This window comes from Triticum aestivum, chromosome 4A (assembly GCF_018294505.1).
Source record: "Triticum aestivum cultivar Chinese Spring chromosome 4A, IWGSC CS RefSeq v2.1, whole genome shotgun sequence".
Taxonomy (NCBI): Eukaryota; Viridiplantae; Streptophyta; class Magnoliopsida; order Poales; family Poaceae; genus Triticum; species Triticum aestivum.
Window position 1 is genome coordinate 518,672,531 of NC_057803.1, and position 16,523 is coordinate 518,689,053.

The window sequence follows — 16,523 nt, forward strand, 5'->3', positions numbered from 1 at the left end:
TCCCACGGCAAGGATCATATCACTTTTGCTCATAAAATCAATCATGCACACTTTGCCAAAACATCGTGCCCTTTTGCTCTGTGCCATGAAACGGATCCACACTAGTGGTCAACCACGCCTCACAGATCAACTCATTCTCCTTGTTTGAGTAGGCGATTCTCTCAAAGTCTTGTTGCTTGGTGTACGCCTGCTAGGTGTCTGCCAGCTGGGTGTCCGACTAGGAGTCATCCACTTGTTTGTCTTTGTATCCGCCTCTGTCGTGGATAGTGTTTATGATGCCTCGTCATCCGCCAACGTTGCGCTTGGTTGGGGCATTTAGGCAAACAATAACCAGGCACAAAAAGACGAGAACCATATAGCGGGAATTAGTGACCAATCAAGTGTCGCCTACTCTGTGAAGACATAGTAGTTGCTAAGGTCAACGGTGAACAACACTCGATGCCTAGAGGTGAAAGACGCTGCAGACTGCTATGACGATTGCTGCGTGCGGGGCATACGGAGGTGTTGGGCGACCTAGTAGTAGGACGGCTTCAGCTGGACGGGTCAAGGTTGCGATACCGGGCGACACTGGTCCAGTGATGCGCTTCGGGTGACGAGTTAAAGGCACGAACGAACAGTACCTTCGCCATGACGCGCGAGCCTTGGCGTTGCGTGGACGCGACCTTGCGGGCTACCTCCGCCTGTTCCGACTCGTGCAGGACGATGAACATTGTCTTTGGCTTCTCCGACCATCACAACGATGGACGTCAAAATGACGTGGGATTTGGGTGAAGCCAACAGGAGGGGTGGGCTTTCATGCAGGAGAAACAGCAGAATTTTGAGAATGCGCGGGCTCTGGCTTGATTTTGAGTGAGTCCGGAATGTCAAAATCTAACATGGTATACGTCTGGACTCCCCTACACCTTTCCTTGATATGGTACCGGTTTCTCGAAGTTGGAACGTTCATTTTAGACGAGCCAAATTGGATGGGCTAAAAGCGTCCTGTCTAAGTTTGGTCATAGTGGGGAGTAACTTATACTAGTGTCATGCATATGACACTAGTCTAAGTTACTCCTGAAGATAGTAACTTAGACTAGTGTCATATGCATGACACTACTCTAAGTTACTACCTTTATAGTGCAAAGTATCTTAGTAGTAGTGTCATAGTTTGTTTCATTTATTGCCTTATAGACTCATTTTACCTCGGGAAGCGCTATGTTACAGTAACATATTATGTTACTCCAAGCACCTTTCTTCTCATTAAATACTTGCCACATAAGCAAAATTGTCTTGGAATGTGTTAAGTTACTATCTAAGTTACCCCACTATGGCTAGCCTCATAGTGCAAAGTAACATAGTACTAGTATCATAGATGACTTTATTTATTAGCTTATAGACTCATCTTGTCTTGAGAAGCGCTATGTTACAATAACATATTGTGTTACCACCTCTCATTAACTACTTGTCACATAAGTATTTTTTTTTTGAAATGCGCTATATTACTAGCTAAGTTACTCCCACTATGAAACTATGAATAGCCTAAATATTTTCAGTCGATTTGGTGATCGCGTTGGAGCTGCCTTATCTCCCCAACTTCATTGTATCAACAATATTGGTAATCTTCTAGAAACCATTAAGACAAACAGCATATCAGCGGTGCTGCCCATGTGCCACTGCTTGACCACCCTTCCCTGTACTGGCCAGAGGCAGCTCGTCCAGGTTAATGCCAATCCGCGCAAAAAGTTGGGCAGTTTTTACAGAATTCGGCCATTCCAGTTTCATTCTTGAAGTCAAACTTGGCAGCTCCATTTCCAGATTCTGGGTTCGGCCCTTCACGTGCTGCTTCCTCCGATCCGGCGCCGACCGCGCCCACCTCCTCCTCCCTCGATCCGCATTAAGTACTCCCTCTTCCGGTGCCGCCGCCTCCCCCTTGTCAATGCGGTGGAGGCGTCGGAGCTAGCTGCACATCGCCGCAGTCGAGCACAAGGAAGAGTGGTGGAGGCGGATGGTGGAGGAGGGGAGGTCGCTGGCGGAGACGCCGACCTGGTCGGTGGCCACGGTCACCACGTTCATGGTCGCCGCATGCTTCCTCATCGAGCGCTCGCTCTCACGCCTCGCCAAGGTAACCTTCGTCCGGCAGCTTGCTTAGCTAGTGGAAGCTAGCACGTAGCTGATCTTTTCACTCGTTTATGCGCAGTGGCTGCAGAAGACGAAGCGGAAGGCCATGCTCGCCGCACTCGAGAAGATCCGCGAAGGTGGTACCCCACCATAGAAACTCTGAAAGTTGCCGTCTCCCTGAGTTTGACTATCTTTAAGCCGTTAATCTTAACACTGTTTTTACTGTTTATTAGGAGTTTAGGACCACCACTACATTTAGCGTGGTTTACAAATGACCATGTTCACTCCAAGGTCGTCACGATTTGTAGTTTCATCACTTTTACTTGGCAAGTGTCAAGGTCTTCTATTGGTCTGTCTGTATCTGTTTTGGGATGGTATCCACCATTCTTTTATCTTTCAGTAGTGTCAAACCTCAGTCTCTGTTCTTTATCTTGGAGTGCTCCCCATTGTCCTGGAAACAAATGCTCCGGCAAAGGCCAGTAAGAAGGGGATCGAAAGTAGATAGGGGCTCCCACTGTAGATGTGGTTCTATACCTTGATGATTGAAACCTTAAGGCATAGTGATTGACTTGCCTTTTGAAAGTGGCGACACTGGACTTGTACAAAGGGACTTTTCTTTTGCCACTCTTGTTCTTGCTTGGAAGGTGTTTGAATTTTTCCTCAAAGAGGGAACCGTGTCTCACTTGCAGAACTGATGCTGCTTGGCGTGATATCACTGCTGCTGAGCCAGACGGCCAGGTGGATATCGGAGATCTGCGTGCCATCGACACTCTTCACCAGCAAATTCTATATGTGCACAGAGAAGGATTTCGCCGATCTGGACCAACATGGGGACAGCTCCGCTAACGACACCCACATTGCTAGAATCCTAGTTGGCGGCCAGTCGATGCATGTTTGTGATGAGGTAAATGTCAGAATCGACTGGCTCCCATCAAACCTTTTGTTTCATATGAGATAAATCATCATGTTGTCGCTTTCTCTGCTTGCAGGGTCATGAACCTTTTGTTTCATATGAGGGTCTTGAGCAGTTGCATCGGTTTCTGTTTATTCTTGGTTTTACTCATGTGCTTTACAGTTTCGTGACAGTGGTTCTGTCGATGATTAAGGTACGTCTTCCTTATTTGTTATTATTGATCTGAGTATCTGATCTTGCAACACGGTCTCTAAGTGTCTAATGTGTTTCTTTTGGTGATTGTTACAGATATATAGCTGGAGGAAGTGGGAAACTCAAGCATGTATACTCTCAAGGGAGCAGTTGCAACGTAAGGTCAAGTGAAATTGGATGCTTGTTAGGTCATATAGTACTAGTGATACATTTGCTTAATAATGATGTTTTGTTCTACCTGAGAAGTTTTTCCCTCTCAGCTAGGAGAAAGGTTATGCGAAGGCAATCTACCTTTGTTTTTCATCATGCATCTCACCCATGGAGCAAAAGTAAAATACTTCTTTGGATGGTAAGTTCGCTGCATTGCTTCAAGAACAGTGTTGTTGTTGCACTGATTCTTATTGCATATTTTCCTTGTGAGTCTCTTAGTTGGTAATGACTTAATGGTTATAACTTTCATGTTTTATTTGCCCAGTTAATTTAGTATTTTTCATATTTGCTTATATATATTGAACAAAGTCCAATAGTATTATTGGACTCCAAGTGCAAATGAATCGCATCTCTACTACTGCAGCTATTTAAATAGACAATAGACTATATGTACCCAACTACACCTGCTCTCTGTGACGACTTGTCGATTTTCTCAACCCGCAAAAGCTTTGTGTCACATACCTTGTTGGTACATGATGTCTTTTGTGATCGGAAATATATTTTTTGACATTTCTAATATGCTCTAGTAACCAAATGTTGCAGCTGTGCTTTCTGCGCCAATTTAAGGGTTCTATTAAGAAATCAGATTACATGGCATTAAGGTTGGGCTTTATCACGGTAAGTGCTCTTCATCGCTCTATTTGATCTCGTCTACTAGAATCTTGGTGATAAGTCATTTCTTCAATGCATTTTTATTGATTATCAATTTTTTTTATCAGTATCATAAGTTGCCGCATTCGTACGACTTCCACAAATACATGGTACGGAGCATGGAAGATGATTACAATGGAAGTGTTGGTATCAGGTAAAACAGAACATGCACTGCTGAATCCTGAATCCTGATACCGAGATTATTTGTTTTTCTTTGATGATATAAGTGGTTACACATCAAGATCGAACAAACTTATCTGATGAAGAAATCTTAGCATTTATCCTTATTGGATTTTGATTATAATATGATACTCCTACTTGCTTGTGGTTTGCATAGGATTTATAAATATATTATGCCCTCTCTTGTGTGTGCTAACATTCCATTTGCTGTACAGTTGGCCACTTTGGGCTTATGCAATAATATGCATCTTTGTCAATGTTCATGGTATTACCTCCTTATTACTTTCTCACACAAACATAGAGATCTGGTTGTCCATTTTAGTCCTCATTAGGTTTGCGACGTTTCACTAATTGCAGGTCTTAATATATATTTCTGGCTATCATTTGCCCCTGTCATTGTAAGTATCACCCCAACTCAAAGAAAAAAGTATCACCCATATTTCTGAACCAACGCGCTATTCACAGTTAATTGTTTTTCCCTTTCTTATCTGAAAATGGTATTTATGTCCTGGCCTAATTACGCATCTTCAAAATGTTCGAAGCTTGTCCTGCTTGTGGGCACTGAGCTGCAGCATGTTATCGCTCAGTTGGCACTGGAGGTTGTTGAGGCAACAGCCACAAATGTCGGAACACAACTGAAACTGCGTGATGATCTCTTCTGGTTTGGAAAACCTCGGGTTCTGTGGTGGCTTATACAGTTCATCTCGTTTCAGGTAATGTCTCTGACTCTCTTACTATGTGGCTTTGAACATCTTCCACATCCTAACATCTACCCTTGCTTCCAGAATGCCTTTGAGATGGCGACATTCTTATGGTCTCTGGTGAGGATCACCAATCTATGATCAATCATAATGTTGTTTTGGATTAACATGCATTAGTGTAGGATGTTTTTTTTTTTTGAAAAGGAGGATAAACCCCCGGCCTCTGCATCTGGACGATGCATTAGTGTAGGATGTAAGGAAGATGCTGATTCATGAGATCTTTTTGATTCTGTATCATAGCTTAAGCTATTAGTGCTGAATGCATGGTGATTGAAAAACTTTCTAGGCCAAGGCAAAAGAAAGGAACAGCATCACCTGTCATGACTCGTCACTTTATATATGAAAGATCCAATGGATACAATGGATTTCTTTATAGCTTCTTTTGGTTGCTTACTACTTTGCATTTATCCTGTGCAGTGGGAACTGAGTGCAAATTCTTGCTTCATGAAGAACCAGTACATGGTTGTTATTCGTTTGGCTTCTGGGTAAGTTGCATACCATGAATACGTTGGCGTCTCAATATGTTCATTTGACATGTTGTTTTGAGAAACCTACAACATATCAATTTTTTACATCAGTGTGTCTCTGACAATTTACTTTAAAGAATCCGTATTGTGAAGATATAATTATATGCATGAACTTCATTAAGAAGTGCATTCGCTCGGACTCTGGACTCATACAGCTGTTTTTCATCCCTTTTGAGCACTGCAGGCTGCTTGTTCAAATTTGGTGCAGCTACAGTACGCTGCCTCTTAACGTGATTATCTCCCAGGTATTCCTTGAATGATAAAACCTAAAAACCAAGAGAGCCACTTAGTGAACTCTCCACTTATTTCACCAGAATTATTTACTGTCAACCTACTGTACTGATGAATACTTTTCTCGGTAGGCCATATTTTTTTCCTTCATTGACTATGAAGCCTTTTTAGTATATTCTCTTTATGCAGTTTGTAGTAGAGAAGGTAGGAATGTAATATGCCGTGTCTGGTCTTCTTTTCACTTATCTTGTTTCTTTGCTGAAATTTGCAGATGGGTTCCAAGTTCAAGAAGGCACTGGTCTCCGAGAGCGTGAGGGACTCCCTCCACAGCTGGTGCAAGAGGATCAAAGACAGGAGGCACAACCCGCTCTTCATGCGGAACGGGACACTCACGTCGAGGTCGGTCTGCTCCCTCGACACGACCATCTACGAGACCGACCACGAGACCAACACGGTGTGCACGCTGTCGAGGACTGTGTCGGCGTCATCCCTGGACGAGGCGCTGACTGTGGTCACTGTCGACGACGAGGAGATCTCTCACATCTAGCAAGATATTCGACACCCTTAGTTACTGAGGTTAGCCCTGTTCTTCGCCGGGATAAATATGTGCAGCCAAAACTCTGCTGAACTTGAGAAATGGTGCCCATACCTGCCTAAGCTTTGTAGTACCTGCAGAGAAGGACCTGCGGATTACACAGTATATATGTGTGTGACTGTCTAGTGATTGCTCCTCATGGCTCATGGCCACTCTGTGCAAAGTAATCTTTTGTCAATAGGACGCCTCCGCTTCAAGATGATACTACCATCTTTGTATTGACTTATAACATTGCACTAAATCATCAGAATTCACAACTACACGTAATGGATCGTTTTGGGCAATGACAGTGTTTTTGCATCATTACCTTGCTGAAGGCATTGCTCGTACTTCTTCAGGGTAAAAACCCAGGATTTTACCTTTACTGGTTGGATTCGGCTATGGCGGCGCTTGGGCATAGTTCACTTTCTGAAGGTGTTGCTGCTGAATAACCTTTCTTGGTCTTTTTGTAGTTCGTTGGTTTGGTGCTTCAGAGTTTTTCTTTTTCAGTTTTGCTAAAGCACATCTAGATGTGCCATAAGTATTGCACATCTAAGTCATATGTCATTGATCTTACATTAAGATTCGTGTGAATATTTTCTTTCTCTTTTATCTTTTTCTTTTTATGTTTGATTCACTCACTTAGATGTGCAATAACTAGGGCACATCTAGATGTGCCCTAGACACACCCTTTCTTTTTCTTTTTCCTCTGTGTAGGCAGAGTTTTGGTCTTGTATAACTTTGCTTCTTGCCGATGTGATTCTTTGTGTGTGTGTTGATGTTGGTTTTATGCATCTTAATTATGCAGAGGTGGTCGATGTATGCTCATTATGTTTGTGTTCCCTTGATGCGTCATTTTAGGTCAATAAAATTCTTGAAAAAATTGAGCGTTTGGGCTGGATTAATGATGGCAAAGAAACATCTTTCTCGTTTTGGATCGTGTTTTGGGCAATGATAGTGTTCTTGCATCATTATCTTGCTGAAAGCATTGCTCGTACTTTATCTTCAGAGTAAAAATCTAGGATTTTACTTTTAATGGTTGGATCCGATGATGGTGGCGCTTGGCGTAGTTTACTTCCTGGAGGCGTTACTACTAAATAACCTTTCTCGTTTTCTTTGTACTTTCTCGGGTTCTTTTTACTTTGCATATTAGATTTCTCATAAGCATTGTTCAGGAAATCAGTAACTGGTAACTGCTCGGCCTGCTCAGGGGTAGCAATTAATCGTTGAATCGGCCTATTAACTAGATTAATCAGTAGATTTAATAGAAACTTGCCAACATATATCTAGTTTTTTTACGTATTATACCATACTCTCATGCTCTCGGCTATGTAATATACCAAAATATGCTACTTTTTGGTCAAACACTAGCTACTCACGAGCGAGAGGAGGGATGGGAGGGGTTACTCCGCATGTTCGATTCGGCCACCCTACAAGTAGAGATTAACTGACCTGTTAACTAATTAATCGGATGAACTCTTGAACAGTGCTCATAAGTCAAATTTCGCCAACTTTGACCAAATTTATATTAAAAAGTGTCAACATTTAGTATACCAAAAAAATATAATAGGAAAATATATTCTATAATGGATCTAATGTCATTGATTTTGTATTACGAATGTTAATAATCTCTTGTATAAACATGGTCAAACTTCAAACACTTTGTTTTTGGACAAATCTAATACGTGGAGTAAAAGGACCGGAGGGAGTAGTTCTTTGGTCGCTGTTTTGATCGCTTTAGAGTTTCTTTTTCCTCCACCTAGGTAGAATTTCGGTCTTATATGACTTTATTCTTTGTCAGTGTGATTCCTTGTATGTGCGTGTTGTTGGCGCTTTGGAGTTTTCTTTTTGTTTTTCCTCCGCCTAGGCAGAGTTTTGGTCGTGTGTGACTTTGCTCTTTACCGATGTGATTCTCTGTGTGTATATTGATGTTGGTTGTATGCATCGAGGCGAGCTGTATGCTCATTATGTTTGTGTCCCCTTGACGATTTATTTTGAGCCAGTAAAATTCTTGAAAAAACCGAGCGTTTTGGGTTGTAATTAGCTAGCATATCTATGTTGTTGATATTTATGCTCGAGTTTACGTTTTGTATTGTTGATGTTTTTCTTTCTTTTATTATGAACGAGAGCATAAGCACTTGTTCATTTTTTGGGGAAGCCATTCGTCACACTTCATTCATTAATCATCAAGATTACATCGTTCATAAGAAGCGTTAGGGCATGTTTGGTTGACAACAATTTGAAGGATTTGAAGGGGATTGGCAGGGGTTGAGGGGGATTAAATCTCCTACAAATCAAAATCCCCCTCAATCCTCTTCAATCCCTCTGGAAGAGGGTGTAACCGAACAAGGCCTTAGGAGGAAGCTAGTGGTTCCCCAAGCCAAGTACATGATTCAGGAGGAAGCTAGTGGTTCCCTGAGCCAAGTACATGATTCAGAAAGAAAAGTCGGTGATCTAGCTACCTCATGAGTAACCTTGTTAGCTTCCTTTGGGCAATGCTCAATGACCACTTCGTCGAAAACACTTGCTCTCATCGAACAATCATGAAATAATGAAGAACTCATTGTCGGAAATCCACCTTCACAGAGGGCAGTGATACCTACTCGCAATCCAGATTGTAGGATGATTCTGAAGTGCCCCATCTCTTGAGCTACTATATCAAAGTCATAGCAACACCACTCTTAAAACATATAGGGTACTAGGCGTCAAATCCTAACAGATCTAGCAACTATTACATAAGTGATCTCATCCAATTTCCATCAACCCCATGTGCCTACAGAGAAATTACTCACACAGGAGTGGAAAGATCAAGATGGTGATGATGGAGAAGTGATTGGCGATGACGACAACGAAGTCCTCTCCGGAGGCCAGATCAGCCTCCAGACTGCCTCCGGGAAGATGAACAGAGGTGGTTGCGGCTTCGTGTCACAAAAAATCTGATAAATTCTATGTAGGGCTTTTAGGATGGAAGATAAATATAGGCCAAAGGGTGTCGGGAGGCGGGGCCTGTGGACCCCCCACGCGCCCTCCACATGCGTCCATGGGGTGGGCACATGGGCCCGTAGGTGCTCCTGGCACCCCCTTCTAGCTCCATGGGTCTTTTCTCCTGAAAGAATTTTCTATGTTTTCCATATTTTTGGGGCACCTTTTCTGCATAGGAAATAACACCATTGCAAATTTTGTTGAAAACGACATTAGTCTGGATTATTTTTTATTCAAATTATGCAAGTTAGAGGCTAAGAAATGTATCAAAAGTGTTCAAAAAAGTAGATACGTTTGGAATGTATCACATTGCATGTGTTTAACCTTTAATTACTTTGCGTGTGGGGGTGGGGGTGAGGGTATGTTGATTTGTGTATCAACTGCAATGTTGCTCCCAAGTGTAGGAGTTTGTACTATGTAGTAAGCTTTCCCTCGGTAAGAAATCAAGGTAGCAATCTTTTGAGGCATGTGAACACTGTAAAAGTTGTGATGTCTGCAACACAAATCAATCTTCACTTGTGTTCCCAACAGTTCTGACAAGGGTGTCAACCTTGCTAAATTGCATAAGGCAATTAAAAGATACAGTGGTAGATAATATTTTTGTAATTTCAAATAGAACAAAACTAAAATAGAAGTGCATGTAAAAGTTGTTTGAAGGTGATTCTTATGCTAAAGGTTGATGGCGGCTCCCTTCCTCGATGGTGGTCGCCTTTGATTGGATCGGCAAATTTCTCGGTCCGGTGTTTGATTTGGGAGGATTTTTCCTTCAGATCTGGTCTTTGTTGAGACTGGTCGGTGGCTCATACTGGCGAGGAGTGCAGGATGCAACCGAACACTGTGGGTTTTGATGGATCTCACTCTGGAAAGTTTTCTTTGATGGTGCGATGCAATCTATGGATGGTGAATTGACGCCAAGAGTATTGTGGTGTAGCAGCCATGGTGGGATTTCTAGCCCAAAGCATGTAGCAGTTGAGATCATGGCAAAGTGGTAGGACAACTCACGATTGACTTCAATTTGGTGGTGCTTCTCAAGTACACGGTCTCGAGCTCCGGGTGAGAATCCTAGGTCTAATCCGAGTTGGTTATATCTGGCAACGATGAGTGTTTTTGTGTCATGACCATGTTGAAGGTATTGCTCGGATATGCTCAGACTTGTTCTTTAGGGTGAAAACCTAGAATCTGGCCCTTTCTGAAGGCATTATTGTTGAAGAACCTTGTTGTCCACATGGTGTCAAGAGATGATTGATGCAGATATGATCACAGCTGTAGTTTTTTGGTCATTGTTTTGATCGCTAAGTCTTTTTTCCTCGCTACGTTATAGCTTTGGTTTTGTACGACTTTGCTATTTACCTGTGTGTTTAGTTGTGTATGCGCGTTGATGTTGGTTGTGTACATTCTGTATTATGTTTATATACACTTGGTGCTTCATTCTGAGTAAATAAAATCTACCTTTGTCGAAAAATGTTTCATGATGAATTTTGCATTATGTTTGATGAACAACTATGTTGAGTTTGAGTTTGTGGATTGATGAACTATGTACTACTAATTAGAGGTAATATCACTGGGAGTCATAGAACTTGCGCTCGATGTTCAGTTTGGTGCTAGAATTTTGAAAATACGGATTTCCGGTCACTTAACTTGATTCAACATGCACATACGGCCACAAAATGTGTACATGGATGTATAATGTATTCATGTGAATGACCCCCCCCCCCAGCAATGGTGCCTGACGGATGTTATTTTTGCAGAAAACATCCTTGTATGTTTTTTACTCGTGAAAAAACTGAATCACCGTAATTTTTTATTTTTTGCTGAAAAAGAAAATCAATGTACTGTGTTTAACACAAAAAATGGGGCATGCCATGAAACCGGGACGCATGCTTAGAGCAACTCTAGCAGACCCCGCATCCTCCTGGCCCACAAAACGTGTTTGCAGTTCGCGCAAAAACGCCTTTGCGGGCCGGCGCGGACGGCCACAGTTGCAGACCCCGCATAATGGACCCGTAAAAAGGGATATTCTCAGAATATCCTTTTTACGGGTCGGCTTTGCAGCGTCTGATCTGGCGCAGCTCCTCCTGGCCCGCAAAACTTAAATTTGCAACTTAAATTGATCTAGCATAATGCATTTCTTTGCTTTTGCAACAACATTAGATACAAAAGACAACACCAAATCTTTGCTAGAATAGCAAAAACAAAGAAAACAAGAATCACAAGTATGCATTTTAGAAGATTTCCAACTTCCATAACTGCTCCCACAAGTTGGACTAATATCTTCTCCATGCATTCATTGTTGATCTGCGGATTCTTGATTTTGCATTCTTCTTTCTTCATCTTTGGTTCGAAAGAAGTAGACGTTGCTTCCCCTCTAGTTGCACATGCAGCCGCATCATTGCCCTCGATTGTACTAAGGAGTGCACCAACATCTATTAAGTTTCTTTCTATCAATAAATCAATGTATTGGCCTTCCCAAAACCAAAATGAGCATCCATCGTCCTACACAAAAGAATGAGCAAGCTCGAAGTGAGCTACCATAATTGAACTAAAGAATGAGCTATCAAATGAGCTACCGCAAGTGCACGTGCCCCGTCGTTTTCGCATTTGAAGAACACCCATCCGGGGTGCTTCGGTGTGCCCGAAGTGAGCCGCAGCACTTTCCGCGTATAGTCGTCGCACTGTATGAGCGGCATCGGCAAGCCACAAAAATGTTGCGCGAGTGCCAAGCCCGGTGGACGGCCGGACGAACCCATGCACGCAAACCTTCGGTGGAGGCGGTCGGACGAACCCGTACCCGCATGCGGCGATACACCCTTTCCTGGGTTGCGGGAGAGACTCCCCGACCACTCCATCGCTTGGGGCATCAACCGACGGCCGGAAAAATCCAAATCCGGCAGAAATCCGGCGGCCCGCATTCAAGTGTCGCGGATCCGCAAATCCGGTGGCCCACCGACGCAGGGGGGAGGGAGGGGAGGCCTCATGCGCGTGGCGGCCTTTCGGCGTGCTCCTGCCGGCTGCTTTCGCCGGAATCTTGGGCGGCGACCGGCGGCGGCGCGAGGGGGAGAGGAGAGGTGGTTGGTGGGGAAAGCGCGGGATGAAATGTCCTGCCACCAACCGCTTCTGCTTATATGCAGGGAACCACAGCCGCAAGGGGGAAACTCGCGTTTTCCCTGGTTGGGGTCGGGATTTTGCCGCGCCCCTCAAAAAATTTTACGGGCTGGGACGGAATGCGGGATCTGATCGGGCTGGTTTTTCCGCCCGGACCCGCATTTTAGCGGTTATTTTATGGGTCGGAGCGGGATGCGGGGTCTGCTAGAGTTGCTCTTACAAGACTATCGAGGCGAACTGTTTGGGAACATAGTAATTTCAAAAAAAATCCTACGCACACGCAAGATCATGGTGATGCATAGCAACGAGAGGGGAGAGTGGCATCCACGTACCCTCGTAGACAGTAAGCGGAAGCGTTATGACAACGCAGTTGATGTAGTCGTACGTCTTCATGATCGACCGATCCTAGTACCGAATGTATGGCACCTCCGCGATCTGCACACGTTCAGCTCGGTGACATCCCACGAACTCACGATCCATTAGAGCTTTGCAAGAGAGTTCCGTCAGCACGACGGCGTGATGACGGCGTTGATGAAGCTACCGACGCATGGCTTCGCCTAAGCACCGCTATGATATGACCGAGGTGGATTATGGTGGAGGGGGGCACTACACACGGCTAAAAGACCAATGATCAACTTGTGTCACCATGGGGTGCCCCCCTGCCCCCGGGTATAAAGAAGCAAGGGGGAGGCCGGCCGGCCCTAGGAGGGCGCGCTAAGAGGAGGAGTCCTCCTCCTAGTGGGAGTAGGACTACCCTTTCCTAGTCCCACTAGGAGGAGGAAGGAAGGAGTGGGAGAGGGGAAAGGCAAGGGGGGCGCCGCCCCCCTTTCCTTGTCTTATTCGGACTCAAGGGGAGGGGGCACACGGCTAAAATATGTTGCTTGCTCTATTGTTCCGAGAACGGCGTTTTAGTTATCTTGCCTATGAGACATAGTTCACAAGTACCAAGTGATTCATAATCAAGTGATTCCAAAAGTCCATTAGAATGGAGTTTCTTCATGCGCTTTACACCAATATGACCTAAACGGCAGTGCCACAAATAAGTTGCACTATCATTATCAACTATGCATCATTTGGCTTCAATATTATGAATATGTGTATCACTACTATCGATATTCATCAAAAATAGACCACTCTTCAAGGGTGGATGACCATAAAATATATTACTCACATAAATAGAACAACCATTATTCTCAGATTTAAATGAATAATCATCTCGCATCAAACAAGATCAAGATATAATGTTCATGCTCAATGCTGGCACCAAATAATAATTATTCAGGTCTAAAACTAATCCCGAAGGTAAATGTAGAGGTAGTGTGCCGACCGCGATCACATCAACTTTGGAACCATTTCCCACGCGCATCGTCACCTCGTCCTTAGCCAATCTTCGCTTAATATGTAGTCCCTGTTTCGAGTTGCAGATATTAGCAACAGAATCAGTATAAAATACCCAGGTGCTACTGCGAGCATTGGTAAGGTACACATCAATAACATGCATATCACATATACCTTTGTTCACCTTGCCATCCTTTTTATCCGCCAAATACTTGGGGCAGTTCCGCTTCCAGTGACCAGTCCCTTTGCAATAGAAGCACTCAGTCTCAGGCTTAGGTCCAGACTTGGGCTTCTTCACATGAGCAGCAACTTGCTTGCCGTTCTTCTTGAAGTTCCCCTTCTTCCCTTTGCCCTTTTTTCTTGAAACTAGTGGTCTTGTTTACCATCAACACTTGATGCTCCTTCTTGATTTCTACCTCCGCAGCCTTTAGCATCACGAAGAGCTCGGAAATAGTCTTATCCATCCCTTGCATATTATAGTTCATCACGAAGCTCTTGTAGCTTGGTGGCAGTCATTGAAGAATTCTGTCAATGATACTATCATCCGGAAGATTAAGTCCCAGTTGAATCAAGTGATTATTATACCCAGAAATTTTGAGTATATGTTCACTGATAGAACTATTCTCCTCCATCTTGCAGCTGTAGAACTTATTGGAGACTTCATATCTCTCAATCCAGGCATTTGCTCGAAATATTAACTTCAACTCCTGGAACACCTCATATGCTCCATGACGTTCAAAACGTCGTTGAAGTCCCGATTCTAAGCCGTAAAGTATGGCACACTGAACTATAGAGTAGTCATCAACACACGTCTGCCAGGCATTCACAATGTCTGCAGTTGCTGGCGCGGGTGGTACACCTAGCGGTGCTTCCAGGACGTAATTCTTATGTGCAACAATGAGGATAATCGTCAAGCTACATACCCAGTCAATGTAATTGCTACCATCATCTTTCAACTTTGCTTTCTCAAGGAACGCATTAAAATTCAACGGAACAACAACACGGGCCATCTATCTACAACAATATAGACATGCAAAATACTATCAGGTACAAAGTTCATGATAAATTAAAGTTCAATTAATCAAATTACTTAAGAACTCCCACTTAGACAGACATCCCTCTAATCATCTAAGTGATCACGTGATCCATATCAACTAAACCATGTCCGATCATCACGTGAGATGGAGTAGTTTTCAATGGTGAACATCATTATGTTGATCATATCTACTATATGATTCACGCTCGACCTTTCGGTCTTAGTGTTCCGAGGCCATATCTGCATATGCTAGCCTCGTCAAGTTTAATCCGAGTATTCTGCGTGTGCAAAACTGGCTTGCACCCGTTGTATGTGAACGTAGAGCTTATCACACCCGATCATCACGTGGTGTCTCGGCACGACGAACTTTCGCAACGGTGCATACTCAAGGAGAACACTTATACCTTGAAATTTAGTGAGAGATCATCTTATAATGCTACCGTCGATCTAAGAAAAATAAGATGCATAAAAGATAAACATCACATGCAATTAATATAAGTGATATGATATGGCCATCATCATCTCGTGCCTTTGATCTCCATCTCCAAAGCACCGTCATCATCACCATCGTCACCGGCTTGACACCTTGATCTCCATCGAAGCATCGTTGTCATCTCGCCAACTATTGCTTCTATGACTATCGCTACCGCTTAGTGATAAAGTAAAGCAATTACATGGCGATTGCATTTCATACAATAAAGCGACAACCATATGGCTCCTGCCAGTTGCCAATAACTGTGTTACAAAACATGATCACCTCATACAATAAAATTTAGCATCATGTCTTGACCATATCACATCACAACATGCCCTGCAAAAACAAGTTAGACGCCCTCTACTTTGTTGTTGCAAGTTTTACGTGGCTGCTACGGGCTGAGCAAGAACCGTTCTTACCTATGCATCAAAAACCACAATGCAGTATAGTGATTGCTTTTTGATCTTCAGAAAGAACCCTGTTCATTGAATCCGATTCAACTAAAGCTGGAGAAACAGACACCCACAAGCCACCTGTGTGCGAAGCACGTCGGTAGGACCAGTCTCGCGTAAGCGTACGCGTAATGTCGGTCTGGGCCGCTTCATCCAACAATGCCGCTAAATCAAGAATCAACTAGTGACGGCAAGCAATATGTATATACCCACGCCCACAACTCCTTTGTGTTCTACTCGTGCATATAACATCTACGCATAAACCTGGCTCGGATGCCACTGTTGGGGAACGTAGTAATTTCAAAAAAAATCTTACGCACACGCAAGATCATGGTGATGCATAGCAACAAGAGGGGAGAGTGTCGTCCACGTACCCTCGTAGACCATAAGTGGAAGCGTTATGACAACACAGTTGATGTAGTCGTACGTCTTCACGATCCACCGATCCTAGTACCAAACGTACGACACATCCACGATCTGCACACGTTCAGGTCGGTGACGTCCCACAAACTCATGATCCAGTAGAGCTTCACGGGAGAGTTCCGTCAGCACGACCACGTGATGACGGTGTTGATGAAGCTACCGACGCAGGGCTTCGCCTAAGCACCGCTACGATATGACCGAGGTGAATTATGGTGGAGGGGGCACCGCACACGGCTAAAAGATCAATGATCAACTTGTGTTACCATGGGGTGCCCCCCTGCCCCCGTATATAAAGGAGCAAGGGGGCAGGCCGACCGGCCCTAGGAGGACGCGCCAAGAGGAGGAGTCCTCCTCCTAGTGGGAGTAGGTCTCCCCTTTC

The 16,523-nt window shown here is 43.9% G+C and overlaps 1 protein-coding gene across 1 annotated transcript; it reads left to right on the top strand.

Moving 5' to 3' along the window:
- Nucleotides 1-1,681: 1,681 nt before the first annotated feature.
- On the top strand, nucleotides 1,682-6,660 carry LOC123086674 (MLO-like protein 4). The gene is made up of 15 exons (XM_044508451.1): nucleotides 1,682-2,101; nucleotides 2,177-2,234; nucleotides 2,787-3,001; nucleotides 3,087-3,203; nucleotides 3,299-3,359; nucleotides 3,463-3,551; nucleotides 3,956-4,030; nucleotides 4,132-4,217; nucleotides 4,459-4,508; nucleotides 4,601-4,641; nucleotides 4,786-4,956; nucleotides 5,029-5,064; nucleotides 5,422-5,489; nucleotides 5,716-5,776; nucleotides 6,034-6,660. Exons 1-15 carry the CDS (start codon nucleotides 1,985-1,987, stop codon nucleotides 6,307-6,309), a joined length of 1,521 nt encoding a protein of 506 aa, XP_044364386.1. The 5' UTR covers nucleotides 1,682-1,984; the 3' UTR covers nucleotides 6,310-6,660.
- Nucleotides 6,661-16,523: the final 9,863 nt, after the last annotated feature.